A 27705-nucleotide genomic window follows, 5' to 3' on the forward strand; every position below is an offset into this window, starting at 1 on the left:
TGAGAAGCGAAACATCTTCAAAGAAAAACCAGAAAGTCCACTTGCCTCTTAAAAAAAAGCACCTTTGGGACATTTCAATGTATGTTAAGATTGAGAGCCAGTTTGGTCTGTGGTAGTTTAAAGACAAGCAGGGAAGCCACGTTTTGGGAGATGCAGGAGAAGGTTAAGAAATAAACACCACATGAGCGTGCAAGAAAGAGCACATACAAAATCGGGACACTAATTTCTAGGTCCGTGATGGTGAAATCTATGGCACGCATACCAGAGGTGGCACATGCGTAGTTGCCCAATATTGGATCTCCTTGGTGTTTCTTTTGTGAGCTTCTTATTTCCCAGCAGACGAAACAAAAACTTACAAAAGAAAAAGAATCTCCCACTGATCAGCTGGTCTGGATCTCTGCTGCGCATGCCTGCATATCCACACACACGAGCATGATTGTGCATGCGCACATTTGCACATGTACACACTGTTCCATTTGGGTGTGCGCACATACACATAATTTGAGCTCCAAATTTATGTTGCTAAGTGACTATTATTATTATTATTATTATTATTTATTAGATTTGTATGCTGTCCCTCTCTGTAGACTCGAGGCAGCTTACAACAACAACAAAGACAATGTAAGAACAAATCTAATAATTTAAAAAACACTAAAAATCCCACTATTAAAAGCAAACATACACACAAACATACTGTATAGGCCCGGGGGAGATGTCTCAGTTCCCCCTGACGGCAGAGCTGGGTCTTAAGAACTTTACGAAAGGCAAGGAGGGTGGGGGCAGTTCTAATCTCCGGGGGGAGCTGGTTCCAGAGGGTCGTGGCCGCCACAGAGAAGGCTCTTCTCCTGGGTCCCGCCAAACGACATTGTTTAGTCGACATGTTCATTAAGTGAACTTTGTTCCATTTCACAATCGTTCTTGCCGCCGTTGTAAAGTGAATCAGTGCGGTTGTTAAAGTGAGCAACACTATTGTTAATCGAATCTGTCTTCCCCATTGACTTCGCTTGTCAGAAGATCGCAAACGAGGATCACGTGACCCTGTAGAAACACTGCGGCCCTCATAAATTGCTAAGCATCTTGAGTTTTTGATCATGTAACCATGGAGATGCCGCAATGATCATAAGTATGAAAAAATAAACAGTCCTAGGCCATTTTTTTCAGTGCCATTGTAACTTTGAACTGACATTAAATGAATGGTTGTAAGTCGAGGATTGCCACTATATCATCCCCATAGGGCTTTACAGCCCCCTCTAAATAATTTACAATGTCAACACATTGCCCCCCAACAACCTGGGTCCTCATTTTACTGACCTCAGAAGGATGGAAGGCTGAGTCAACCTTGAGCCGGTTAGGATTGAACTTTCAGGCTGTGGGTAGAGTTAAATGGGTAGAGTTAACCTGCAATACTGCACTTTAACCACTACTCTTCCAGAGCACTGCATGCCCCCAATTTCAGCGGTGAATTGAACTTTAAAGGACATTGGCGGACTCAACAATGGGGAGGCGATAGTTAGGAGGGTAGGAAGGGTTTCAACACACATCAAATAATTTAAAGAGGGGGAAAACCCCATAGATGTCCAGTATGTTGGAAGAGCTTCAGCCAGAGTGTACATCTCACTAGGCACCAGAAAATCCAAAAAGGAAAGAGAGACTATTTGCCTAGAACAGTTTAACAATTTAAGAAATGTGGACTTCAACTCCCAGAATTCTCCAGCCAACATGTGGACTGGGAAATTCTTGAAGTAGTTGAGAAACAGTGGCCTAAATTCTACAGAGGTTCTCAGTCATCTAGTAGATCGTGGTTGTCTCAAAGATGACTTTTTTCTAGAGGCAACTGGACTTTTGGGCTTTTCTTTGAAGACATTTTGCTTCTCGTCTCAGCTCTGAGAAGCTGAGATTTTGGGGGTTTTTTGGATGAGAAGCAAAATGTCTTTAAGGAAAACCCAGAAAGTTCAATTCCCTTTGGGAAAAAAAAAAGCACCTTTGGGACAGTGGCCTTTGTATGGGTGGAGTTTCAGTCCCATCACAAGCTTTGCGTCCCTACCAGAAGCTTCACACCAGGGAGAAAACCGTGCAATTGCTCGGATTGTACCATAGGTTTTGTGGGTAAAATCGAGTTACGAGACACCACACCAGGAGAAAGTCATGTGTGACTTGACTGTGGAACAAGGCAGATTTTATTAACGTTTGTTGCAGAAAAATCAATTTCCAGAAGTACACACAGATGACTTGATTCAGTTGGATTCATTAACTTTACATGCAAGAATATAGATGAAGTAAATTTTACAATACCAATATAGATTCTTCTTCAAGCAGTTGCAGGTAGCAGAGAAGAGTTAGTTTCATTTCAGCAGAGTTCAGAGTGGATAAGAGAGCAGAGTGTGGGCTTGGAGCCACGTCCAACTTTAAACTTCTCAGTTTTGCTTCTCTGCACAGATTCAGAAATGGTTAGGTCCCATTGGCTGTCTTAGTTGCTATGCCTATTCATTGGCTAACCTTGTTACCATGGCTCTCCCAGTCATGAATATTCTAACAGATTGGACTTTACCTTGGAGAACCCACATGGGCAGGAAGCCTTATGCAGTTGGAGGGGGGGGGCAATATTTAGTCAGACACCAGTTGTGCAAGTTCTCCCACTTAAAAAGATGAAAGAGGCCTGTAATTGACATTATAAGTAGACCTCAACCATGAGAGACAAATTGAGAAAGCACATCCAGAAAATCATATTGTCTGATTTTTAACGAATTTATTTGCAAATTATGGTGGAAAATAACTAGTGATACCTTGTCTTACGAACTTAATTGGTTCCAGGACGAGGTTCGTAAGGTGAAAAGTTCATAAGATGAAATAATGTTTCCCATAGGAATCAATGGAAAAGCGATTAATGCGTGCAAGCTCAAAATTCACCCCTCTTGCCAGCCAAAGCGCCCGTGTGTGCGATGCTGGGATTTCCCTGCAAAAACGTGGAAGTCCAGAGGTGGGGTTTCCCATGGAGGGGAGCCTCAGGGGAATCCCAGCAGCGCAAAAACAGGCGCTTTGCCTGACAACGTAAGTCCAGAGGTGGGGCATCTCAGCGGCAGCGGCGGGTTCGTAAGGTGAAAATAGTTCAGAAGAAGAGGCAAAAAAATCTTAAACCACGGGTTCATATCTCGAAAAGTTCGTATGACGAGGGGTTCGTAAGATGAGGTATCACTGTATTTGGTCAATAACAAAAGTTCATCTCAATACTTTGTTATATATACTTTGTTGGCAATGACAGAGGTCAAACGTTTTCTGTAAGTCTTCACAAGGTTGCCACACACTGTTGCTCTTATGTTGGCCCATTCCTCCATGCAGATCTCCTCTAGAGCAGGGGTCCCCAACCGCTGGGCCGTGGACCAGTACCGGGCCGTGGGGCATGTTGCACCGGTCCGCAGAGTTAGCAGCTGCTGTGGAGCTGGCGAGTGCCAAGCTGTTCCTGTTTCTTTCCCCTCCCGTTCACTCGGGACCGCTGTTTGCCTCAGGCCGAGAAAACTTTTGCTTGCTTGCTTCCTTCCTTTCCTGTCTTTCTTCCCTCGTCGAAAGTGGTCTATTTCCTCCTCGCAAAGCCCTTGCTCTGCCTGCAGCTCAGACGGAAAGGCTTTGGCATTGTGCAGCTCTTTTTTTGCTAGGCTTTCCCGGAGGCCTGGGTGGGAGCGAAGCCAGGGGTGTGCGTGTGGCCATGAAGCCCCCACCACCAGCTCTGGTAATTTTCTTTTGGAAGGATTCCTTGCTTCAAGAAAATTACCGGACCTGGCAGTGGTGGGCGCTCCAAGCAGGCAGCAATTGCAAAGGAAGGCAACTGTGTCCGTGGAGGCACCTCCCCCACCTCTGGGATTATTTGCTGCAAACCCAGCCGGAGCAGGCGGTGTGGGGGGGGGGGTGTTCCTCTGAAACTGATGGAAGGAACGAAGCAAGCAAGCAAAAGTTTTCTCCCTCAGGTGGACCGCCTCGGCTGGAGGCAAAGGGCGGTCCCGAGTGAACGGGAGGGGAAAGGAAACCATACCCTCCTAGCCTCTCTCCCTCTGTCACCTCGGCTCCCCTGCAAAATTAAAAGGGGGGGGAGGAAAGAGAGGCAGTGGAACGATAAGCTACACCCCCATGCTTAATCCCGTCCCCCAACCACACCCCTGTCTGCCCCCACCGGGCCATAGAAAAATTGTCTTGGTGAAACTGGTCCCTGGTGGAAAAAAGGTTGGGGACCACTGCTCTAGAGCAGTTATGTTTTGGGGCTGTCGCTGGGCAACAGGGACTTTCAACTCCCTCCAAAGGTTTTCTATAAACTAAGCACCCATGTGCAGCCCTTGACCATATCTGGATGTGCTCATCCATATGGCCTTTGACCTACACAAGGAATGCTACTACAAAACCGGTAGTAAATCACTTCTTTCGGGCGCCCTTGTAACTTTGAACGGCCAAGCAAATGAACCAAGGACGATCTGTAAATTGGGTACCTGCCCTCACACCATAGAAGAACCACTTCGGAGCCTGCAAACCCCTTCGGAAATTTCACCAAGAAAACTGCAGCGAGTGGGCCAAGCGAGAGTCAAAAACGTGAAGGAAAAGCGCAACATGCACACAGAAAAACACCCCTCACACTACCCTTCATTCAACAGGATGCAAACACTGACAACTGCAACAACTGTGAGAAAATCATGGAGAGTGTTGTTTTTGCAAAGGAAGCAATTTTTGAGACGTGGGTTTAAAAGTTCAGTAAGATATTGGGACATTTAAGGGTAAAAAGGCCAAGACTGGAAAACAGGAAGGGTTTGCTTCTCCAATAAGTGAGTCAGCTTGGGCAAGCAGATTAGTTAACAGTTTTAGCCTAGTATCATTATCATCATCATCTTTTAATGATCCCATAATTCCTTGCAAAGTGGAGTATGGGCAATTGAATGGAACTATTGTGTTTCCCCGAAAACAAGACTCTGTCTTATATTTACGGAGAGGGGCAGCATACAAATCTAATAAATAATAATAATGATGATGATGATAATAATAATAATAATAATAATAATAATAATAATAATAATAATAATAATAAATAATTATTATTTGAACCCTGAAATAAGTGCTTGGCCTTATTGCCATGCACCCTAGAGCCCAATGGGGCTTATCAGGGGATGTCTTATTTTGGGGAAAACAGGGTAGTAGCAATAATAATAATTTATTAGATTTGTATGCCGCCCCTCTGTGAAGACTTGGGGTGGCACACAAATCTAATAAGCAGAGTGTTTACTGGTCAGATGCCCTTCCTGTCGCCAATGCGGAGTTTTGTTCAGCAGATACATTCTCCTTGTGCCCAGAGAGAGCAACATCTGCCCCTATCTAGGATTGAACTCACACTGTGAGGTGAGAGCTCCATCTCTACGCCATCCCACCACTCCTAACCACACAGCTTAGTAGTATATAATGGAGAAATTAATTAACCACTTCCCTAAATTCATTATGCTTATGCTGCACGTTTTGTAAGGAAACAAGAAATATAGGTTAAAAAAAAATAAAAATTTGATAAAAGGAAGTGTGGAAGAAGGGGAACTGGGCAAAAGGTGGTGAAAGAGATTTCAGTTTCATGGGAAACTGGCGTTCTGGGAAGATTGCAACCCTGTCTTTGTATTCCTCTGTGTGCCTACCTTGCTAGCCACCCGTTCTTGGAAGAAAGTATTTTAATATGCAATAAATTGCTTTGGGACACCTGTCTTATTCTGTTTTCTTACAATTTTTAGGCTTCTTATTTCCCACTCTTCACGGGGCTTGGAAGTAGCTTACTCAGGGTGGAGAACTGGCACAGCAGATTTCAACCAGAGAAACCCTATTCAGATTTTTATTATTTTGCTCATTTCTGTCTTTTAATTTTTTTTTTTGTCTTAGGGGCCATTCAATCTTTAGAGCCCTCACATCCTGGCTCTAAAATCTCTGAAAAGCTATTTGATAGCCTTATTTCTCCCCCCCCCCAAACCCATCATCCATATCATTTTGAAAGGAGCACTGTAAACAGGTTAGAATTTAGCTTTACTAGATAAAGGGTCAAAGCAATGGAAACTGCAGTTTAATGTTTCCAAATGTAAAATAATGCACTTGGGGAAAAGGAATCCTCAATCTGAGTATTGCATTGGCAGTTCTGTGTTAGCAAAAACTTCAGAAGAGAAGGATTTAGGGGTAGTGATTTCTGACAGTCTCAAAATGGGTGAGCAGTGTGGTCGGGCAGTAGGAAAAGCAAGTAGGATGCTTGGCTGCATAGCTAAAGGTATAACAAGCAGGAAGAGGGAGATTGTGATCCCCTTATATAGCGCGCTGGTGAGACCACATTTGGAATTCTGTTCTGGAGACCTCACCTACAAAAAGATATTGACAAAATTGAACGGGTCCAAAGACGGGCTACAAGAATGGTGGAAGGTCTTAAACATAAAACGTATCAGGAAAGACTTAATGAACTCAATCTGTATAGTCTGGAGGACAGAAGGAAAAGGGGGCACATGATCGAAACATTTAAATATGTTAAAGGGTTAAATAAGGTTCAGGAGGGAAGTGTTTTTAATAGGAAAGTGAACACAAGAACAAGGGGACACAATCTGAAGTTAGTTGGGGGAAAGAGCAACATGAGAAAATATTATTTCACTGAAAGAGTAGTAGATCCTTGGAACAAACTTCCAGCAGACGTGGTTGGTAAATCCACAGTAACTGAATTTAAACATGCCTGGGATAAACATATATCCATTGTAAGATAAAATACAGGAAACAGTATAAGGGCAGACTAGATGGACCATGAGGTCTTTTTCTGCCGTCAGTCTTCTATGTTTCTAGAATGGTCTAACTTCCCTTTTTTTGTTGCAAGTAAATTAGCTAGAAAACTTTGCACATAGTTATGGACAGAAGGGCAATAACTGGGGTTTTTATAATGAATCCACATTCTGGGTGATTTTTATTTATTTTTTAGTAATGACTCCACCTAGGTAATTTTTTTAGTCATGGGCCATTTAGGCAGTGGTGAAATCCAATTGTTTTTTTTACTACCAGTTCTGTGGATGAGGCATGGTGTGGCTGATGGGAGTGGGTTGGTGGGCATGGCAGGGGAAGGGTACTGCAAAATCCTCATTCCCTCTCTAATCCTGGGAGAAAGATATTGGAAAATTTCCATTCCCATCCCACTCTGGGACCAGCCAGAGATGGTACCTGCCGGTTTTCTGAACTACTCAAAATTTCCGCTACTGGTTCTCCAGAACCTGTTGGATTTCTTCCTTGCACCTAGATATTTTTTTAGTAATGAGTCCACCTTCTGAGAGGCCATCCTGCACTGGGGTGTTGGATCAAGGTGGTGCCGTGGATATTGCCTATCTGGACTTCAGCAAAGCCTTTGATACGGTTTCACATAAAGAGCTGATGGATATATTAGTGAAGATTGTACTTAATCCCTGGATAGTTCAGTGCATTTCAAGCTGGCTGAAGCATAGACATCAGAGAGTTGTTGTTAATGGCGAGTATTCTGAGCAGAGACAGGTTACAAGCGGTGTGCCACAAGGGTCTGTTCTGGGTCCTATTCTTTTTAATATGTTTGTGAGTGACATAGGGGAAGGTTTGGTAGAGAAGGTTTGCCTATTTGCCGATGACTCTAAAGTGTGCAATAGGGTTGATATTCCTGGAGGGGTCAGTAATATGGTAAATGATTTAGCTTTACTAGATAAATGGTCAAAGCAATGGAAACTGCAGTTTAATGTTTCAAAATGTAAAATAATGCACTTGGTGAAAAGGAATCCTCAATCTGAGTATTGCATTGGCAGTTCTGTGTTAGCAAAAACTTCAGAAGAGAAGGATTTAGGGGTAGTGATTTCTGACAGTCTCAAAATGGGTGAGCAGTGTGGTCAGGCGGTAGGAAAGGCAAGTAGGATGCTTGGCTGCATAGCTAGAGATATAACAAGCAGGAAGAGGGAGATTGTGATCCCCTTATACAGAGCGTTGGTGAGACCACATTTGGAGTACTGTGTTCAGTTCTGGAGACCTCACCTACAAAAAGATATTGACAAAATTGAACGGGTCCAAAGACGGGCTACAAGAATGGTGGAAGGTCTTAAGTATAAAACGTATCAGGAAAGACTTAATGAACTCAATCTGTATAGTCTGGAAGACAGAAGGAAAAGGGGGGACATGATCGAAACATTTAAATATGTTAAAGGGTTAAATAGGGTTAAAAAGGGTTAAAAGCAGCACATTTGAAAAACGTTTTCCCAGGCAGCCGGCTTACTGGCCGGGGAAGCAAGCGATCCGGGACTGCCTCGTTTCCTCTTCCCGCCGCCCGCCGCATTCGGAGCCCGAGAGGGGGAAAGAGAAGAATGGAGAGAGAGCCGCGCACCGGAGGCAGACGCCACTGCCGCCTCAACAGCAGCCACGGGAGGGGAGTCGCAATCACACCGACACACACGCGCGACACCCCTCCCGTGGCTGCTGTTGAGGCGGCAGCGGCGTCCGTCTCCGGCGCACGGCTCTCTCTCCATTCTTCTCTTTCCCCCTCTCGGGCTCCGAATGCGGGTTCGGTGGGGGGCTAGGAAGCCCCCCAGGCCGGCAGCGACCTTTTAAAACAGCCGCGCCACTTCCGAGCTAACTCCTGAAGCCAAACGCCAAAGGCGAACTTCCGCGCCTCAGGAGTTAGCTCGGAAGCGGCGCGGATGTTTTAAAAGGTCGCTGCCGGCCTGGGGGGCTTTCCAGAACTCCCCCAACCCACAACCCAGGTTCGGTGGGGGGCTAGGAAGCCCCCCAGGCTGGCAGCAACCTTTTAAAACAGCCGCGCCGCTTCCGAGCTAACTCCTGAAGCCAAATGCCAAAGGCGAACATCCGCGCCTCAGGAGTTAGCTCAGAAGCGGCGCGACTGTTTTAAAAGGTCGCTGCCGGCCTGGGGGGCTTTCCAGAACCCCCCCAACCCGGGTTCGGTGGGGGGCTAGGAAGCCCCCCAGGCCAGCTGCAACCTTTTAAAACAGCCGCGCCACTTCCGAGCTAACTCCTGAAGCCAAACGCCAAAGGCGAACTTCCGCGCCTCAGGAGTTAGCTCGGAAGCGGCGCGGATGTTTTAAAAGGTCGCTGCCGGCCTGGGGGGCTTTCCAGAACTCCCCCAACCCACAACCCAGGTTCGGTGGGGGGCTAGGAAGCCCCCCAGGCTGGCAGCAACCTTTTAAAACAGCCGCGCCGCTTCCGAGCTAACTCCTGAAGCCAAATGCCAAAGGCGAACATCCGCGCCTCAGGAGTTAGCTCAGAAGCGGCGCGACTGTTTTAAAAGGTCGCTGCCGGCCTGGGGGGCTTTCCAGAACCCCCCCAACCCGGGTTCGGTGGGGGGCTAGGAAGCCCCCCAGGCCAGCTGCAACCTTTTAAAACAGCCACGCCGCTTCCGAGCTAACTCCTGAGGCGCGGAAGTTCGCCTTTGGCGTTTGGCTTCAGGAGTCAGCTGGGAAGCGGCGCGGCTGTTTTAAAAGATCGCAGCCAGCCTGGGGGGCTTTCCAGCACCCCCCTGAACCCCCAACTCAGAACCGCGTTCAGACGATTCCCCCTGCCGTCCCCGTCCCCGCGCCTACCGCGCACCGCTCGCCTTCCCGGGCAGCCCGACACGCCGGATCGCTCGCTCCCTCGCGCGTCCCGCCCGCCGCCAAGCCCCGCTTGCACGCATTAATCGCTTTTCCATTGTTTCCTATGGGAAACAATGTTTCCTCATACGAGCTTTTCGACTTACGTGCCTCCTTCCGGCACCAATTAAATTCGTAAGTCGAGGTTCCACTGTATAACCTTGTCTCTTTGATATATGATTGGTTATTTCACTCTCCGCTTTTGCATATGTATAAATACATATGTGGTTCAGAATTATATCAAAGCACTTCTGAACAGTTATAAAACTGTCCCTTGGGACAGTTTTATAACTGTTCAGAAGTGCTTTGATATAATTCTGAACCACATGCAATAAACTTGTGCATCTCAAGTCGTTCTTGTCCTGCTACACTATCATGTCTGCTCTGGCCCTCCTTTTCTCTAGGCTATCCATGCCCAGTTCCCGCAATCTCTCTTCGTAAGTCTTGGTTTCTAGACCCCTGATCATTTTGGTTGCTCTTTTCTGCACCTTCTCCAGAGTTTCAATGTCTCTTTTGAAGTGTGGTGATCAGAACTGAACACAGTACTCCAGGTATGGTCTGACCAGGGCATAGTAGAGTGGTATTAAGACTTCCCTGGTCTTAGAGTGTATTCCCCTGTTGATGCAGCTTAGGATTGTGTTGGAACCCACCTCTGAAACAATCCCACCCCCCAATCAAATTCAAGCTTGATGCCTCGTTTATGGTGAGTTCCTTCATAGTGAGGCTGAATCTTACAGATCCCGAATTCTGTCTTGACCTCATGTGGTCCCCAAGATCTCTTCCTGTAATCCCTCTCTTCCTTGCTTTCTCGTCTTAGCAGTCACAGAATCCGGAGCCCTTGCAGGGAGTGGCTTTTCCTCCTTAACTCTAGGGGTGCTTCTTTTAGGGTATCACATCGTCCAGATGATCATCACATGTGAAGTACGGGAAGACGGGACCAGGAGCGGACGCTGGCAATACGGCTACGACAGGAGGCATTTCCTCAAGTACGACATGGGGACCTCCAGCTGGTTCGCCGCCGACAAGGAAGCCCTGTTAATCAAGTGGAAATGGGAGAGTGAAACCGCCATCATGCAACGCTTCTGGGGCTACCTGGAGAGCACCTGCACGGAGTGGATGAAGAAGAACGAGCACTATGGATTGAACGGGTCCTTGAGGAAAGGTATAGAGAAATGGCCAGGAAGAAAAGTGTGGGGAAGGTGCTATTCCACGTATTGTTTCGGTGTGGCAAGTGTTTCCTGTGTAGGTTCAAAGACAGACAGATGGTGGAGTCTTTAGGAGGCAGAACCCATAATAATAATAATAATAATAATAGTAGTAGTAGTAGTAGTAGTAGTAGTCTTCGGAGAGGGGCGGCATACAAATCTAATAATAATAATAATAATAATAATAATAATAATAATAATAATAATAATTGTTGTACATACTCCTGGTCAGTTGGAGGATGATGAAGATATTGAGGACTCTGATTCAGATAGTTTTTATGAATTAGTGGAAGGCCCAGGGTTACACGTAGTAGAACAGGTGGGAGGCCAGCCAGGATGGGGCTATGAGTTCAGGATCTAGTGAGGGAGAATCAGACGCTCGCTGGGTTAACCCTAAATTCAGAAGGGCCCAAAAACATAGAGAACAGAGGTCTGGAATAAGATATTAAGGAGAGGAATGGGTTAAATACTGTAGTGATGTATTTGGCACGTCAGGGGGTCAGTGGGGAAGAAGGGTGGAGTTTCAACGTTGCCGATGAGAAAAATTGAGGTTTTTCTTGCCGCTCACAAGTAAGAAAAAGTATTCTGTGTTGATTTTAACAGTCAGGGCTGCTGTTTTTAGAGATCAGGCTGTAGGAAAATAAATCTTGTTAAGTGGAGAAGGAGAAGGAATGTGAGAAATGCGGTCAAGGGAGATAACGGACCAACAGATAAGTGCGTGTACGAAATGTGTTTGAATTCCAGAAGAGCAAAGAAATAAATGGAGTTTCTTTATTCATGATATAATGCATTTGATAAGAGTTATTTGTAATTGCTAAATTTCTACCAGAAGCCAGAACAACAACAACAACAACAAAACAACAACATTATTATTATTATTATTATTATTATTATTATTATTATTATTATTATTATTATATTTGTATGCTGCCCCTCTCCGAAGACTCTCAGTCTTGTCTGCGTTGAACTTGAGCCTGTTAACTCCCATCCAGACCCTCACGGATTCAAGGCACCGACACATTGACCGCTTCACTAAATTGACACGGGTGGAAATGTACACCATGGGTCTGCCCTGGAAACAGCAAAGGACTGACCAGCGGTGCCTCTGCCAGTGAAAAAGGAATTCAGGAGGGCAACCCTCACATGCTCTATTTTTACTGGCAGAGGGTTGCAGGAGGCCATTGCAGCCGGAAACGGCCCTTGGGAGCCCATTTTTGCTGGCAGAGCTTTGGCGCTGCCACCGAAGACCCCAACATGAGTGATGTTGAGTTGGCTCACCCCAAACCCCGAGATCAAACACAATCCTAATGTGGCCCACAAAGAAATTGAATTTGACATCCCTCATATAGGCTCTCCTGCTTGAGCTGGACTCTTTTAGCTCTGGCTTGAGCTAGAAGACCACCAAAGTCCCTTCTAGTTCCATTTTGATTCCGATTGGCTTTTGCTCGTCAGAACGTTGCCAAAGGACTTTGAGACACTGCAACCGTCATAAATGTGAGCCCGTTGTCAAGCATTCAAATGTAAATCACGTGGCAGTGGGAATGTTGCAACCATCATCGGAGAGGGGCGGCATACAAATTTAATAAATTATTATTATTATTATTATTTATTATTAATTACTATTATTATTAATTATTATTAATAATAATAATTATTATTGTTTATTATTATTATTATTACTGTTATTATTATTATTATTATGTCAGTACAACACAGCAAACGAGATCACTATGCTGGATTTCGTATTTCATCACCAGTCGGGCGCTTCCCAAGCACCTATGACTGCGTGATGTAGCGGCGAATTATATTTCCCGATCCCAGTAAAGCGGCCTTTTGCAATTGACAGATGGAGATTTTGTCAATTCCAATGGTTTTCAAATGTCCGCTGAGATCCTTTGGCACTGCGCCCAGCGTGCCAAGTACCACTGGGACCACTTTCACTGGCTTATGCCAGAGTCGTTGCAGCTCGATTTTTAGATCTTCCTATTTCACTAATTTCTCTAGCTGCTTCTCCTCAATTCTACTGTCTCCTGGGATTGCGATGTCAATGATCCATACTTTCTTTTTCTCCATGATCACAATGTCTGGTGTGTTATGCTTCAGAATTCTGTCAGTCGGAAGTCCCACAGTAGTTTTGCTCATTTTCGACCACTTTTTCAGGCTTATGATCCCACTAGTTTTTTGCCACTGGTAAATGGTAGTTCCAGCACAAGATCCAGTGGATGATGATGATGATTATTATTATTATTATTATTATTAATATTAATATTAATATTATCATAAATGTGAAAAGGGTTACGAATTACTTTGTTCGGTGCCGCTGTAACTTTGGTCACTAAATGAACAGTTTTAAGTCGAAAACTACCGGCATTTAAATAAAGTGCTTTTAGGTTTTCTGGCTAAAAGAAACTGTTCCAAGCAACTTGGATCTATTGGGTGACACCTAGTTCTGGTTGCATGTGTGATAGCAATAGCATTTAGACTTGTATACCGCTTCACAGTGCTTTTACAGCAGTTTACAGAGTCAGCCTCTTGCCTCCAACAATTTGGGTCCTCATTTTACCCACCTCAGAAGGATGGAAGGCTTAGTCAATCTTGAGCCCGGTGTGATTTTAACTGCTAAATTGCAGGCAGCCGGCAGGCAGCAGAAGTAGCCTGCAGTACTGCACTCTAACCACTAAGCCACCGTGGCTCACGATGCACAATAATAATTAATAATAATTTATTATTAGTAGGAGACCTCACCTACAAAAAGATATTGACAAAATTGAACGGGTCCAAAGACGGGCTACAAGAATGGTGGAAGGTCTTCAGCATAAAACATATCAGGAAAGACTTCATGAACTCAATCTGTATAGTCTGGAGGACAGAAGGAAAAGGGGGGACATGATCGAAATATTTAAATACGTTAAAGGGTTAAATAAGGTCCAGGAGGGAAGTGTCTTTAATAGGAAAGTGAACACATGAACAAGGGGACACAATCTGAAGTTAGTTGGGGAAAGATCAAAAGCAACGTGAGAAAATATTATTTTACTGAAAAAGTAGTAGATCCTTGGAACTAACTTCCAGCAGACGTGGTTGGTAAATCCACAGTAACTGAATTTAAACATGCCTGGGATAAACACATATCCATTGTAAGATAAAATACAGGAAATAGTATAAGGGCAGACTAGATGGACCATGAGGTCTTTTTCTGCCCTTCTATGTTTCTATGTTTCTATTACACTTGTATGCTGCCCCTCTCCGAACACTCAAATCATGATGATTTCAAGGGAGACTCAGTTTTTGATCATAAACCCCTTTTTTCCCCAGAGCCTCCAATGGTGAAGATGAGCAGCAGGACGGAGCTGGTGGATGGGATGGAAACTCACATCTGTGAACCTTATGGCTTCTACCCCAGGGAAATTGATGCCTTCTGGATGAGGGACGGGGAGATCTGGGAGGTGGACACACACTATGCTCCGTCTGTGGCCCCCAATTCGGATGGGACCTACCACTACTGGCTCAGCATCCAGATCGACCCCCAAGAAAGGGACCGTTATCAGTGCTACGTGGATCACGACGGTCTGCCTAAGCCTCTGGGACTGGCTCTGAAGGGTGAGAAAATCTGCCTGTCTATCGGAAAATGTTTATGGAGATCAGGGGTCAGCAACCTGCAGCTCTGGAGCTGCATGTAGCTCTTTCATTCCTCTGCTGCAGCACCCTGGTGCTGGTTGACTCCACAATTGCTAGGGCTTTTATTTAGAACAGGTAGAGGAAATAGGATGCCATGCAATGAAAAGACTCTATGGTAGGGGAACCTACTTCCTCTAAGGAGAGGAAAAAGGATGCCACACTAGGAGAAGACTCTATGATGGGTGAACCGGACTTCTGGTTGGCTCCAGAATTGAATGGGGGCTTCCAGTTAGGACCTTTTTGGCTCTTTGAGTGTTTAAGGTTGCCGAACCCGGATAGAGATTCTCAATCAAATTTGGTTGTCCCAAAATGTTTTTCAAATGGCAACTAGACTTTCTTCGGTATTTTTACCTATGGGGTGCTTAGATCTGGCCCACAGCGTGCTTAGATCTGGCCTATGGGGCCATTATGGCAACAGCGAACGACCAGCCTGCGGTACCTCTATCAGCAAAAACGGAGCCTGGGAGGGCTGCCTGTGGCCCACCTAAGCTCCATTTTTACTGTTAGAGGGTTGCAGGAGGCTCTCTCAGCTGAAAACAGAACTTGGGTGGCCATTTCCACTGACAGAACTTTCGGGCCCTCACAGGCACCTGCAACACAAGGGATGTCAAGCTGGCCACACCCACTTTGGCCACACCTACCTCAGACTCCCAACATCGTGGCACGTGGAGCCATATCTGCTGGCACCTGAGCCGTTGCCCTAGCTCAACTCTAATGTGCATGTGTGTGCCGGCCAGCTGATTTTTGGCTCGCATAGAGGCTCTGGGAGGGCGTTTTTGGCTTCCAGATGGCCTCTGAAAGAATGGGGAAGGACATTTTTACCCTCCCCTGGCTTCAGGGAAGCCTTTAGAGCCTGGGTAGGGCAAAACACAAGCCTATTGGGCCCCCCAGAAGTTGGGAAACAGACCATTTCCAATCTCCAGAGGGCCTTCGAGGTGGTGGTGGAAGCTGTTTTCACCCTCCCCAGGCACTGAATTACTTACTTACTTACTTACTTACTTACTTACTTACTTACTTACTTACTTACTTACTTACCTACCTACCTACCTACCTACCTACCTACTTACTTACTTACTTACTTACTTATTTTGTCCAATACACAATGAGGGTTTTAATGGGTATATATCTATATGCGCACAGTAAAATACATGATGAAGGTTATAGAGGAGATACTCATAGTAAAATATATCTATGAAAGAATAGAAAAGAAGATATAGTAATAGAACATATCAATGAAAGAATAGAAGAAGAGATATAGGAACAGAAGAAAGGAATAGGAGATATAGGAGAGCAATAGGACAGGGGACGGAAGGCACTCTAGTGCACTTATACTCGCCCCTTACTGACCTCTTAGGAATCTGGATAGGTGAACTGTAGATAATCTAAGGGTAAAGTGTTGGGGGTTTGGGGATGACACTATGGAGTCCGGTAATGAGTGTCCAAGCTTCAACAACTCAGTTACTGAAGTCATATTTTTTACAGTCAAGTTTGCAGCGGTTAGTTTAAATTTGTTGTGTGCTCTTGTGTTGTTGTGGTTGAAGCTGAAGTAGTCGCCGACAGGCAGGACGTTGCAGCATATGATCTTGTGGGCAATACTTAGATCTTGTTTAAGGCGTCTTAGTTCTAAGCTTTCTAGGCCCAGGATTGAAAGTCTAGTCTCGCAGGGTGTTCTGTTTCGAGTGGAGGAGTGAAGGGCTCTTCTGATGAAGTATCTTTGGACATTTTTAAGGGTGTTAATATCTGAGATGCTTGGTGAAATGAAGTGACCAGACACGTACTCAAGAGACAGTTCTTTATTAGCTCTTTTTGAAAAGTGACTCCAGCAATGAACTTGTCTCAGCTGTCAGTGGAAATTCAGCTGTATTTATACTGTTTGAGCTCGCGCCAAAAGGGGCTGTCATGCGTCTGGTCCAATCAGACGCGACCTTGTACTTTCTTTACAATTTCTGCCCGGAGACAGCCTTTTTACCTCAGTTAACTATTTACATATTCAGTACTTAACACCCCTCCCTTCTTAGTTCGACGTAATGTCACTCAGAAAGCCATGTGATGTAATCCTCCAATCTGCTTGGTCTGCGCAAGGCTCGCTCTGACCTGCGCAGATCATTTGAGTCCGGAATTTCCACGGTGGAGGTTGGTTCGCTGCTGGCTCCTGAGTGCGGCTGGGCCCGAGTTGGGGCTCTGGCCTGCGGAGTTGAGCATGCAGGCATCGTACCGACCTCTGAAGAAGATGAAGTCGGCTCGGTGTCGTTGTAGGACCTTTCCTGTTCGGGTGAGTCCATTTGTAATTCCAAAAAATCTGGTTGTGTGCAAAAGTCTGCTTGGGGGGAAGAATTCAAGTTAGCGGTTTGTTCACTGTTAGAGTCAATGCGCCCTCGCAAATGATCAATGTGCCGTTTCCAGATACGGCCGTCCTCAAGTTGAACCAAATATGTTTTCGGAGCGGTTTGCTGTGTTATTCTTCCCTTGATCCAATTAACCCCCCCATCAAAATTTTTTGCAAATATATATTGACCAAGGTACAAATTTCTTTCTGGTGGTACAGATGGCATATTATAACAATTGCTAGTACAATACCGAGGGTGCAACCTGTCCAGGGGAGATCTTAATTTTCTACCCATTAAAATTTCTGCAGGACTCTTATGGGTAACAGAATTTGGAGTAATGTGTTGCATTAAAAGAAATTGATCTAAATTTTTCTGTACTTCCCCTGGGCCTGCTCTGCGCAGTGCTTCTTTCGCAACGCGAACATAACGTTCTGCAAGACCATTAGCCCATGGCGAGTAAGGGGATATGAGTGCGTTTCTGACCCCCAAATTGCTTAGAAAAACTTCAAATTGTCTAGCAGTTAATTGTGGCCCATTATCAGAGACTAGCAAGTCTGGACATCCATGGGTTGCAAACAAATGGTACAAAGCTTTAATAGTGGCACAAGTGGTTATGTTATGCATGGCTATTATCTCAACCCATCTAGAGAAAGCGTCTACCACAATTAGGAAATACTGAGACCCTATTGGCCCTGCAAAGTCAATGTGTATTCTTGACCATGGGCCTGTGGGTTTCTCCCATTCTGTTGGAGTAGTTTTAGGGGGATTTGGTCGTGACTCCTGACATGGGTCACATTTGGCTACCCACTGTTCAATGTCGGTATCTAGGCCTGGCCACCACACATGACCCCTTGCCAAACCTTTCATCCTGACAATGCCAGGATGTCCCACATGTAACATAAAGAGTACTTTTTGTTTTAAACACTCAGGGATGACTACCCTATCACCCCATAACACACACACCCGTATGTATGATAACTCTAACCTCTTGATTTTAAAATCTGCTAAACGTGCTTCCTCAGAGTCTCCATGCCAACCCTTCTGTATACAATTAATGACCTTTTGCAGAATTGGGTCTTTTTTGGTTTGCTCAGCCACCTCTTTGGCAGTAGTCAATGGATTTTCCTCAAAATCTAAGAGTAACACATCTACTGATGGGGTTGGGTCTTCTACTAATTCGGCTATGGGGCACCTGCTTAGGCCGTCTGCGTGATTTATTGTCTTCCCCCCTTTGTGGATTAGGTCATATTGGTATCCCGATAGGAACAATGCCCACCTAATTAGTCTGGGGGACATAAAGGGAGGAGTTGGCTTGTTAGAAGCCAGCAGACCTAAAAGGGGCTTGTGATCAGTGATTAATTCAAACCGCCTCCCAAACAAATAATTATGGAACTTTTTAACACTTGCTACTAAAGCTAAAGCCTCTTTGTCCAGTTGGCTATAGTTCCTTTCAGAGGCTGACATAGTTCTAGAGAAAAATGCGATTGGCGCTTCTGTATTGTTGGGCATTACATGAGCCAATACACCACCCACCCCATAAGCTGAAACGTCGCACGTAAGCCTTAGGGGCAATACAGAACTGTATTGAACCACCACGCTTTTGGAGGTCAACAATTTTTTAATTTGGTAAAAAGCTTCACGTTCAGGTATGCCCCAGGTCCAGGGAACTCCCTTCTGAAGCAGCCGGTGTAGGGGTTCTGCGACCATTGCCTTCTGTTTCAAAAAGATAGAGTAAAAATTAAGAAGGCCTAAGAACGCTTGTAATTCTGTCTTAGTTTGTGGCTCGGGGGCTTCAGTGATAGCTTTTAATTTTTCTGTAGTGGGGTGGATGCCGTTGCCATCTATCCTGTATCCCAGGAATTCAACACTTTCGGTTCCCCATACGCCAGCGGTCCCCAAACTACGGCCTGTGGGCCGCATGCAGCCCGCTGAGGCCATTTATCCGGCCCGCCGGTGATTGACAGGAGCACAGAAAAGAGAGAAAGAAAGAAAGAAAAGGGAAAGAGAGGGAGGGAAAGAGAAGTGGAGAGGAATGAAGAAGGGAAAGAAGGAAGGAAGGAAGGAGAAATGAAAGGACAGAGGAAGGAAGGACTGTTTTTGGGGGGGTAATTTTTTTTATTTTTCTCTTAACATACATTCAAACAATATAGTGTACCATCTAATTTTCCATGAATAAAATGTGGTATTTTGTTAGTAACTAATATCAATCATCAAAAAAGTTGCAAAAGTTTTTTTTCTAATTTTGTCATCCAGTTACACTCATTTTTAAAATTAAATTCCCTCCTTAATGTTCCTTCAAAAAGTACACCAATTATTTTTCTAACTTATTAACCATTATGCCAAAGAAAACCTTGTATAGCCAATCAGATGTTAACAAAAGAAAATTAAAAACTAAACATAAACATATATGAATTTCAGACTTCTCCCCCCCCCTCTAAATAGTACATTCCCATTTTGTTTTTTACTTTAAGATAAGGTATGTGCAGTGTGCATAGGGATTTGTTCATAGGGTTTTTTTAATAGTCCGGCCCTCCAACAGCCCAAGGGACAGTGAACTGGCCCCCTGTGTAAAAGGTTTGGGGACCCCTGCCATACGCATTTATCTGCTTTGACCCTTAAACCCTTTGATTGTAACCTGTGTAAAACTGCTCGTATTCTTTGGTTTAGTTGTGACTGGGATTGTCCTGAAATGAGTATATCATCAAAGTAGGGGATAGTTCCCTCAATACCTGCTAATAATCGCTCCATCAAGCTTTGGAATATGCCCGGGGCTATGCTTACCCCAAATTGTAGCCTAGTGCACCTAAAGGCCCCCCTGTGGGTCACAATGGTTTGCGCCAAAGAGGTAGGCCGGAAGTTGTTGGTATGCTTGTGCGAGGTCAATTTTTGCAAAAAGCTTACCCTCTCCTAGTGAATGTAGGAGATGCTGGACTACTGGGATTGGATACGGGTGGTGTTGAAGGGCTTTGTTAAGTGTGGATTTATAGTCCGCACAGACCCTGAAGGAGCCATCTGGTTTCAATGGTGTTACTATGGGCGTTTCCCATGGCCCATGTTCCACCGGAACTAGTATGCCCTGAGCTATGAGCTTATCTAGCTGGTGGTCTAATTTTGGTAGAAGAGGTAAAGGGACCCTTCGGGGTTTGAGCCTGACCGGGGGAACTGTAGGATCTATAGAAAATGAGATAGGGGATCCCTTATATGTGCCCAAGGTGGGACTGAATACCTCTGGAAATTCGTTAACAAAGTTAGGAATATTATTGTCAGTATTCACCATACACACTCCTGAAATTTCAATGCCCAAAGGGCACATCCACGTTAGGCCAAGGAGAGAGTGTGTAGCCCCTGCAACCACAATCATTGGCAGTGAACATTTTACAGTTTTAAATTGTACAGGCACAAAAACTGTTCCCAACACAGGAATGACATTTCCCTGAAAGTCTCTAATAACTAATGAGGTTTGCTTTAAGTCAGATTTGCGCAGATTAGGCATATACATTTTAAATTTGTCCCAAGGCATAATAGAATATTTAGACCCAGTGTCCAGTTCTAGATTGCAAGGTTTGCCATTGAGAAACAGGGAGATTACAATTTTGTTGCCTTGCAATGTATTTGCGCTATTAACATAAGTTTGTGCGTTACCTCTTGAGTAGTCGCGGTTAGCAGCCGCGTAGTTTCTGCGGTTGGAACCTCTTGAGAATCTGATGTCCCGCGGTTGTTGTGCCTGGTTGTTGGCTCTTTGTGGCCGAGGAGCGGAGAAGGATTCTTCGGGTAGCGGGGCTCTGCACGCTTCGGCGATGTGGCCCCGTCGGCTGCAGCGGCGGCATATGGCGTCCCGGAAGGGGCAGCGTTGTCGTGGATGGTTCCCTCGGCAACCGGAGCAAGGGGCGGAGGTGCGAGGGTATCTGGGATGTCTGGATGTGTCGGCTTGCACTAGGAGGCAGGTATCATCGGTGCCGGCTGGTGGGCTGAGGTCGTCGGAAGGCTCGGCTTGGAAATCGGAAGAGGTGATTTTTGAAACGGTTTCCTTTTTCTCTTGGTCTTTGAGCTCCTTGGCGGCTGCGTCGGCAACCTCGGCGGTTTGAGCCAACTTTATGACAGCCTGGAGTGTAGGCTCGTCCTCGGTGAGGAGTTTATTTCAGACGGTGGAGTTTTTCATCCCGAAGATGAGGGCGTCGGTGAGGCGAGCTTCCGGGCTGTCAAACTTGCACTTTGACAGCACCGTTCTAAGCCGCGTAGCAAATTGATTGATGGATTCAGTGTCCCTTTGAGCCATTCTCGAGAATTGATGGCGGAACACCACGGCTGGCTTAGTGGGTTTGAAATGGTTCGCTAGTCTTGCTTGTAGGTCGTCCCACGGAACGGATTTTGCCGGGAGCGGGTCGGTTAGAGTCTGTACGAGGTCGAAGATTTCTTGACCGCAGTAGTTGAGAAAAATAGCCCGCTTCCTGTCGGCTTCGGCGTTCCCCATTCCAGCCGCCTCAAGAAAGATTTCGAATCTTGTCATGTAGGCGCTCCACGATGACTTTTCGGGGTCGAAAAAGTCGGGAGCCCGGCCGATCTGGAGATTGTTCATTCTGCAGGCGTGGGTTTCTTCGGTTCTCGTCACCAGTGAAATGAAGTGACCAGACACGTACTCAAGAGACAGTTCTTTATTAGCTCTTTTTGAAAAGTGACTCCAGCAATGAACTTGTCTCAGCTGTCAGTGGAAATTCAGCTGTATTTATACTGTTTGAGCTCACGCCAAAAGGGGCTGTCATGCGTCTGGTCCAATCAGACGTGACCTTGTATTTTCTTTACAATTTCTGCCCGGAGACAGCCTTTTTACCTCAGTTAACTATTTACATATTCAGTACTTAACACTTGGCACCTGAGGAAAAAAAGGTTCGCCATCACTGTCCTATGACGTAAAGACATCTGACATTTCTTAACTTGGTAGATCTCTTTATTTTTCTCACTGTTGGAGATCTTTTTGCCCAATAAGCAGATATTTGGTGATTCCCATTGAGTGATTTACTCTTTTTCTCAATCCAGTTCCACAATCCAGGTTCAATCTGTGGTATATCATCGGTGCTGCTGCAGCTGGCATTATCGTACTGTGTGCAATTGTTGGGATCTTGGCATTTCGCAGTAAGTATCCTTTTCTGGGTGATTGAAAGAAGATGGGGCGATTCCTCCCATGTGTCTCCCTTCAGGGAGCTAAGTAGCTTGTTTGCTTATCTGCTGGTTGCATCTTTGTTTATTCATTTATTTATTACCTGCCTTTGTTATTTTCCCAAATAACTCAAGGCAGAAAACACCTCCCTCCTATCCCACCCCTCACCTCAACAACCCAGTGAGGTGGGTTGGGCTGAGACAAAGTCACCTAGCTGACTTTCATGGCCAAGATGAGACTTCAACTCATGTTTGGTCATTTGCTTTTTAGCCTGGTGCCTTAACCACTGGGCCAAACTGCCTCCTCCTCTTCTCCTCCTTCCTTCTTCCTCCCACCTCCTCTTCTCCTCCCTCTTCCTCTGTTTCTCCTCATTCCTTTTTCTTCCTCCTTATCTTTCTCCTCCTTCCTCCTCCCCGTCCTTTTCTCCTCCCATCTCCTCCTCCTCTTCTTGTCTTTCTCCTCCTTCCTCCTCTTCTCCTTCTTTCTTCACCTTCCTCCTTCTTCTCTTCTTCTTCCTTCCTCCACTTCTTCTCTTTCTCCTCATTCCTCCTCTTCTTTTTTTCATTTTTCTTTTTCTTCTCCTCCATCCTCCTCTTCTCCTTCTTTCTTCACCTTCCTCCTTCTTCCTTCTCTTCTTCTTCCTTCCTCCACTTCTTCTGTTTCTCCTCATTCCTCCTCTTCTTTTTTTCATTTTTCTTTTTCTTTTTCTTCTACTCCCTCCCTTCCCTGTTTTCCCAGCCCTCTTGTGGAGCATATGAAATCTCAGCCTCTTGCTGGAACTCCAGCCTTAATTTACTTGAGTCTGACATTCGGACAGGCCAGTCTCCTTCTGAGTTGGGAAGGGGCACCACAGAACTGCCTCTTTCAAAGGCTTTGGTCAAAGAGAAGGGTTTCCATGAAAACGTTCTTGCTTCTTCTGCTGCTGTTTTCCCCATTTCACTTCCATTCAGGGGAATGATCCATTGATCATTGACCAATCCAGGGTTCCATTTGTATCAAAGCAAATGAGTGCTTGAATGATATTGGGTGGCTTTAGTTCCTGGTGCATCAGCAATGTCTTTCGGTTGAATCCAAGAAGTGTGCTATTCTCTATTACTGCTCCTCTTTTTGGAACTAGGACAACATCCCCGTCCCTGAGGTTTCAGTTTAATCCTTAAACTATCTCCCCCTTGGAGGGTATTAAACACCTATATTTTCCCCCTGGGCTTGGGAGTCTCTTTTCAAGCACCAGCTTTTGTTATGTGTATTAGAGTTTGCTGCATCAAAATCAATTCCAGAAGCACACACAGATGACTGATTCAGCTGATTCATTAACTTCTTATAAATATAGTAATATAATATACATTGTTCAAAAATATAAAGGGAACACTCAAAGAACATATCCTAGATCTGAATGAATGCAATATTCTCATTGAATACTTCGTTCTGTACAAAGTTGAATGTATAACTTCTTTATAAATATAGTAATATAATATATAAATTTACAATACCATTAGCAGAGATCTTCAATGTAGCAACAATGTCGCAAAATCCTTAAAACCCACGTTTGTCGTCAGGCATGGGGGAACTGAGATATCTCCCCCGGGCCTATACAATTTATGTATGGTATGCTTGTGTGTATGTCTGTTTAATAATGGGTTTTCTAAATATTTTAAACTGTAAATTACCAGTATTAGATTTGTTATAAACTGTTTTTATTGTGTTGTGAGCCGCCCCGAGTCTGCGGGGAGGGGTGGCATACAAATCTAATAAATAATAATAATAATAATAATAATAATAATAATAATAATAATAACAGTTAAAAGTAAAACACAAGCAGCTTCTAGTTCAGAGAACAGAGTGGACCTGGAGCCAGGTCCAGCCTTAAGTTTTCAGTTTCAATTCTCTGCACAGACTCAAAAGTATTTAACTCCCATTGGCTGACTTAGTTGCTATGCCTTATTCATTGGCTAACCTTGTTACCACTGGCTCTCTCAGTCGTGAATATTCTAACAAAATGCAGTTTTTGAAATGGGGTCCAGGAGAACTTGCTGCGGCCAACTCTCCATGGCCAACTTCCTACGGGACAAGAGTTAGAATAAAATCAAAGAAATTGAGGAACAGAATCAATAAAGAAAGGATGTCGAGGGAGGGACAAAATGAAAGGTGAATGGCAAAAACTAAAATTATTTTTAAATGATTTTAAGTAATGAAATTCAACTGTTGAATTGTCCTGTCGCCAGTTGGCCGTGGCAAGTTATCCCGTAAGCGAGTTGGCCAAGGTGAATTGATTCTGGCAAGATGGCCGACACAAGTTGGCTGTAATAAGTTGTCCCAATCCATTCAAAATGAGCTCATTAAAGCTTATCCCTTCCTGTCATTGATTGGCTTCCCTTGTGGTTTTCTCTAACAATCTTTCTTGTTGTTGTTTCTCTTTATACAACCTAGGATTGAAGAAAGGAGATGATGAGCCAAAGAATGACCCTCCTTGTGAGTAGAAATATTACCAAATGTTTTGATTTTTTAATGTTTTGAATCTGAGAATCAAGTCAGGCTGTGAGTTGAGAGCAAACCCTAGCAAAGATGTCAGTGAAAATGATGGGCAGGTGGAGTAGGGGGACAGTCCAGATTCAAAATTTTCTGAGGGACATAAAATTATTACGGGCTGCTTGCAGCCCCTCAGGTAGGCTTCTTTGTTTATTAGATTTTTTTTTTTGCACCTTTATAAGTAACATCTCCAACAAACATTCCTCATCCTATTTTCTCCACAACAACGTCCCTGTGAGGTGGATTGGGCTGAAAGAGAGCAACAGGCCCCAGCAAACTTGCAACTCACCGTCTCCTGGTTTCCAGCCTGGTGCCTTCACTACTAGACCAAGCTGGCTATAGATTGGAGCCCCTCCAACCAACTGCTCTGCAGTGACTATTTGGCTCCAAGTCTGTCATTTTAAACTAGGGATGGTCTAAAACTGTGGCCCCTTTATGATTTGTGGACTTCAACTCCCAGAATTCCCATGTCGTTCCGGAAGGGCTGAAGGGCTCTTTTTGGCAACCTTATAAGAGGTAACATGCCTGCTAAATGTTAGAAATGTAATCAGATACCGGGTTTGTATTATCCTGTGGTAGACATGTCCAAAGGCAAAAAAAAAATATTGAACAAAAATGCATACTGGCAGAATCCTCCCCAAAATTCACAGGTACAAATTTCAGACACACACACGTTTGAAAATTCAAAACAATGTTCTTTATAATGAAAATTCCCTTAAACTAAGCCCTCTTTTGGTATAGTACTGTGAGGCAATTCACAGTCCTTCTTCTTTCACAAAGTGAAACACACTTTGCTCTGGTTTAGTTTCAAAGCCAGGAAAAATCAGCACACAAAAAGTCAAAGTCAGGAAAGCAGTCACGAAACACAATGATCAGATAATCCTCCACAATGGCCAAACCCACAGGCTGCTATTTATAGCAGCCTCACTAATTACCACAGCCCCACCCAACCACAGGTGGCCTCATTTTCTTTGATAATAATCTCTCAGTTGTTGTTGCCTATGCATCGCTCTCCGCATGCATGGCTGTATCATTAACTCTTGTTCTGAATCCATGGAGGAACTAGATAATTGATCTCCTTCTGAGCTGTCTGCCACACTCTCCTCCTCCCTGTCACTCATGTCTTCTTGGTCAGAGGAGCCTTCATCAGCAGATTCCCCCGGGAGGGGGGGGGGCAAAACAGGCCTGCAACATGTGGATATCTCCCCCACATCCACAGTCCTTGGGGCAGGAGCTGGGCCAGAGCTAACCACAATACATACATGGTAAAACAACATATAGAAAATATAGTAAAACTACATACAGATTTAAAACCAGAAATATTTTGGGGTATCTTACCAGAAAAATACAATAAAGGAAATACATATTTAATTTTACATGTGCTAACAGCGGCTAGAATTGGGTTTGCACAACAGTAGAAGAACGAAGAAATCCCTATGGATGAAAGTGTAATTAAAAAAAATATTAGAATGTACAGAAATGAATAAATTAAAAGTAAGGAGAAGGAAGAAACAGAATATTTTTTGACACGGGATTTGTTTTACCAATGGCTGACTGATAGAAACAGAAGTTACAAAATTAAAAGCTTAAGAGAATTATTAATTATATAAACGTAGACTCCCCGAGTCTACGCAGAGGGGCGGCATACAAATCTAATAAATAAAGGTTTACTAAAATGGATAAGCAAATACTATTATTACGGTATTGTTATTAATGTTATGAATATCATTGCTATTAATACCATTTATCATTTCTCAAAACTAAATATACCCAGATAACACACTGTCTATGTAGACATTGGGGTTTTTTATGTTTAATTTAAAATATTTATTTTTTATATACACATTGCTCAAAAAAATAAAGGGAGCACCCAAAGATCTGAATGAATGAAATATTCTCATTGAATACTTTATTCTGTACAAAGTTGAATGTGCTGACAACATGTGAAATTGATTGTCAATCAGTGTTGCTTCCTAGGTGGTCAGTTTGATTTCACAGAAGTTTGATTTACTTGGAGTTATACTGTGTTGTTTAAGTGTTCCTTTCCGTATTTTTGTGTTGCTTAAATGTTCCCTTTATTTTTTTTTGAGCAGTATATAAAATTTGAGCATGACGTTGGCCACTGTTCCTTTTCTGGTCTCCTGTGAATTTCAATTAAATAAATTTGGGGACACATAATCTAGTTTGGTTCCTGGTAACTGTAGTGTCAAAGAAGGCTTCTTGATCTCCTTTAACAGATTAATAGTTTGAAGGGATCTTGCAGGTCATCTAGTCCAACCCCATGTCCAAGCAGGAGACCCTACCTAGGATTGAACTCGCTACCTCCTGATTGTGAGGCAAGAGCTCCACCTCTAGGCTTGGTTGATGCTCTCCAAGATGATTCCAGTCATCTTAGCCTTCTCTTCATCTTTTTGTTTTTCCCTACAGGTACAAGTTCACTAATGACCAATTGCTGAGTAATCGTTTGAAGATAGAACGGACCTCCTCAGGGATACTTAAAACCTGCTTCCAAAATGGCGAAGACTGCCCACCTCCCCCACCACTTCGTAGCATTTGTGGGTGTTTACAATTTCCTGCAGTCACAGGACCGTGTTTTACGATGCTTTTGTCAAAAGCCAGCGTTTACTTGCATTTTTCAGCAAAACCAAAACCAATAAGGATCAAATAATACATTTAACAAGGAGAAAAGGAGTTGGGGGAAAGAGTAGACAGTGAAATGAAGAGAAAAGAAGATTTTATTTATTATTTATTTATTATTTAGATTTGTATGCCGCCCCTCTCCGCGAACTCGGGGCGGCTCACAACAAAGCATAAACAAATCGTACAAATCCAAATAGAGTCAAATAAATTTAAATATTTAAAAAAAGTTTTAAAAAAGAACCCCAATGTATTAACAAGCACACACACAAACATACCAAACATAAATTGTACATGCCCGGGGGAGATGTTTCAGTTCCCCCATGCCTGACGGCAAAGGTGGGTTTTAAGAACTTTACGGAAGGCAGGAAGAGTAGGGGCAGTTCTAATCTCCGGGGGGAGTTGGTTCCAGAGAGTCGGGGCCGCCACAGAGAAGGCTCTTACCCTGGGGCCCGCCAACCGACATTGTTTAGTTGACGGGACCCGGAGAAGGCCCACTCTGTGGGACCTAATCGGTCGCTGGGATTCGTGCGGCAGGAGGCGGTCTCGGAGGTATC

General features: G+C 44.3%; 1 protein-coding gene across 1 annotated transcript; it reads left to right on the top strand.

Annotated features, from left to right (window-relative positions):
• The first annotated feature begins 10515 nt into the window (after positions 1-10515).
• LOC139155715 (major histocompatibility complex class I-related gene protein-like) lies at positions 10516-27345 on the top strand. The gene is made up of 5 exons (XM_070730979.1): positions 10516-10785; positions 14141-14425; positions 21865-21960; positions 24413-24454; positions 26939-27345. The coding sequence occupies exons 1-5, from the start codon at positions 10527-10529 to the stop codon at positions 26965-26967; spliced, it is 711 nt and encodes a 236-aa protein (XP_070587080.1). The 5' UTR covers positions 10516-10526; the 3' UTR covers positions 26968-27345.
• Positions 27346-27705: the final 360 nt, after the last annotated feature.

The sequence above is a fragment of the Erythrolamprus reginae genome, unplaced genomic scaffold (assembly GCF_031021105.1).
Source record: "Erythrolamprus reginae isolate rEryReg1 unplaced genomic scaffold, rEryReg1.hap1 H_49, whole genome shotgun sequence".
Taxonomy (NCBI): Eukaryota; Metazoa; Chordata; class Lepidosauria; order Squamata; family Dipsadidae; genus Erythrolamprus; species Erythrolamprus reginae.